The sequence below is a fragment of the Mobula birostris genome, chromosome 13 (genome assembly GCF_030028105.1).
Source record: "Mobula birostris isolate sMobBir1 chromosome 13, sMobBir1.hap1, whole genome shotgun sequence".
Taxonomy (NCBI): Eukaryota; Metazoa; Chordata; class Chondrichthyes; order Myliobatiformes; family Myliobatidae; genus Mobula; species Mobula birostris.
Window position 1 is genome coordinate 27,670,644 of NC_092382.1, and position 1,981 is coordinate 27,672,624.

A 1,981-nucleotide genomic window follows, 5' to 3' on the forward strand; every position below is an offset into this window, starting at 1 on the left:
ATCTCAGCAGGAATTTTTTATATGGTGTTAAAACTGTGGCAATTTAAGTTAATAATACATAAAAGAAAATCCCAGATGCACGTCAAGAAAGACAATTTGCCTGATACTGTTTCAGTTACTGTGGGGCCAGGCACCCATGCTGCTCAGCAGGAACAGGGAGTAATACCAATGGAGAGAGTCAAACTGAGCCAAGGAACAAATTGGAGATGGCAGAAATGCCCCATTCTGATAGAGACAGGAAGAGCATCAGGGAATTGATGGCCATTCCAGATACCAGCACTGTGCCCAGTCAGAAGATGATTTCTCTGTCCAACTTGGGTTGAACCTCAGTGTAACAGTGTGATACCAGATCAAACCTTGGCAACTCAAGCAATCTCATCTGAAATGTCCTACACCCACTGATGGATTTTGTAAATCTTTTTACAGGTTAAAAACGAGAAGGAATTTGTCTCCAGGAATCTCAAACACGACACGCCAGTTTTGCTGTCTCTGTCTAGATATTTAAGAAGTGGAGCAAGGGATTCAATCGACCATCCTTCCTGCTCAGACAGTGGGGAGGGATTCACTCGATCATCTGACAGACTGGCACAGTCGTCATTCTACACAGGAGAAAGGCCGTTCACCTGCTCAAACAGTGGGAATCGATTCACTCGGTCATCTCAATCGAAAGTACATCAGCAAGTTCACACTGGGCAAGGCCTTTCACCTGTTCTGTGTGTGAGAAAGGATTCAGTCAGTCGTCTCACCTGTGGACATACCAGTCAGTTCACACTGGGCAGGGGCTGGTCATCTGCTGAATTTCTGGGTAAGGATTCACTTAGTCATCTAACCTAATGTCTCACCAGCGAGTTCACACTGGGGAGTGGACGTTCACCTGCTCAGACTCTGGGAAGGGATTCACTCAGTCATCCCACCTACGGAGACACCAGCAAGTTCACACTGGGAAGAAGCCGTTTACCTGCTCAGAATGTGGGAAGAGATTCGCTCGGTCATCGCACCTACAGAGTCATCAGCGAGTTCACACTGGGGAGAAGCCATTCACCTGCTCCGAATGTGGGAAAGGATTCACTCAGTCATCCCACCTACTGGCACACCAGTCAGTTCACACAGGAGATTGGCCATTCACCTGCTCAGACTGTGGGAAGGGATTCACTCATTCATCCGAACTACAGAGACATCAACAAGTTCACACTGGGGAGAAGCCGTTCTCTTGTTCAGAATGTGGGAACAGATACACTCAGTCATCCAACCTACAGAGACATCAGCGAGTTCACACGGGGCTGTTCACCTGCTCAGAATGTGGGAAGAGGTTCACTCCGTCATCTCACCTACAGAGTCATCAGCGAGTTCACACTGGGGAGAGGCCATTCACCTGCTCCGAATGTGGGAAAGGATTCACTCAGTCATCCCACCTACAGAGTCATCAGCGAGTTCACACCAGGGTGAAGCCATTCACCTGCTCTGTCTGTGGGAAGAGATTCACTCAGTTATCCCACCTACAGAGACATCAGCGTGTTCACAGTAGGGAGAAGCCATTCACCTGCTCAGTCTGTGGGAAAGGATTCACTCAGTTATCCAACCTACCGAGACATCAATGAGTTCACACTAGGGAGAAGCCGTTCAACTGCTCAGTCTGTGGGAAGAGATTCACTCAGTTATCCTCCCTACAGAGTCATCAGCGAGTTCACACTGGGGAGAAGCCGTTCACCTGCTCCAAATGTGGGAAAGGATTCACTCAGTCATCCAACCTACAGAGACATCAACGAGTTCACACTAGGGAGAAGCCGTTCAACTGCTCAGAATGTGAGAAAGGATTCACTCAGTCATCCACCCTACTGGTACATCAGCAAGTTCACACAGGAGAGAGGCCATTCACCTGCTCAGACTGTGGGAAGGGATTCACTCAGTCATCCAACCTGCAGAGACATCAGCAAGATCACACTGGGGCAAAGCTGTTCAACTGCTCAGAATGTGGGAAAGG

General features: G+C 48.6%; 1 protein-coding gene across 1 annotated transcript; it reads left to right on the top strand.

Annotated features, from left to right (window-relative positions):
* Window positions 1-559: 559 nt before the first annotated feature.
* Window positions 560-1,686, top strand: LOC140208656 (uncharacterized). Its single transcript, XM_072277502.1, has one exon. It carries the CDS (start codon window positions 834-836, stop codon window positions 1,596-1,598), a length of 765 nt encoding a protein of 254 aa, XP_072133603.1. The 5' UTR covers window positions 560-833; the 3' UTR covers window positions 1,599-1,686.
* The last annotated feature ends 295 nt before the right edge of the window (window positions 1,687-1,981 follow it).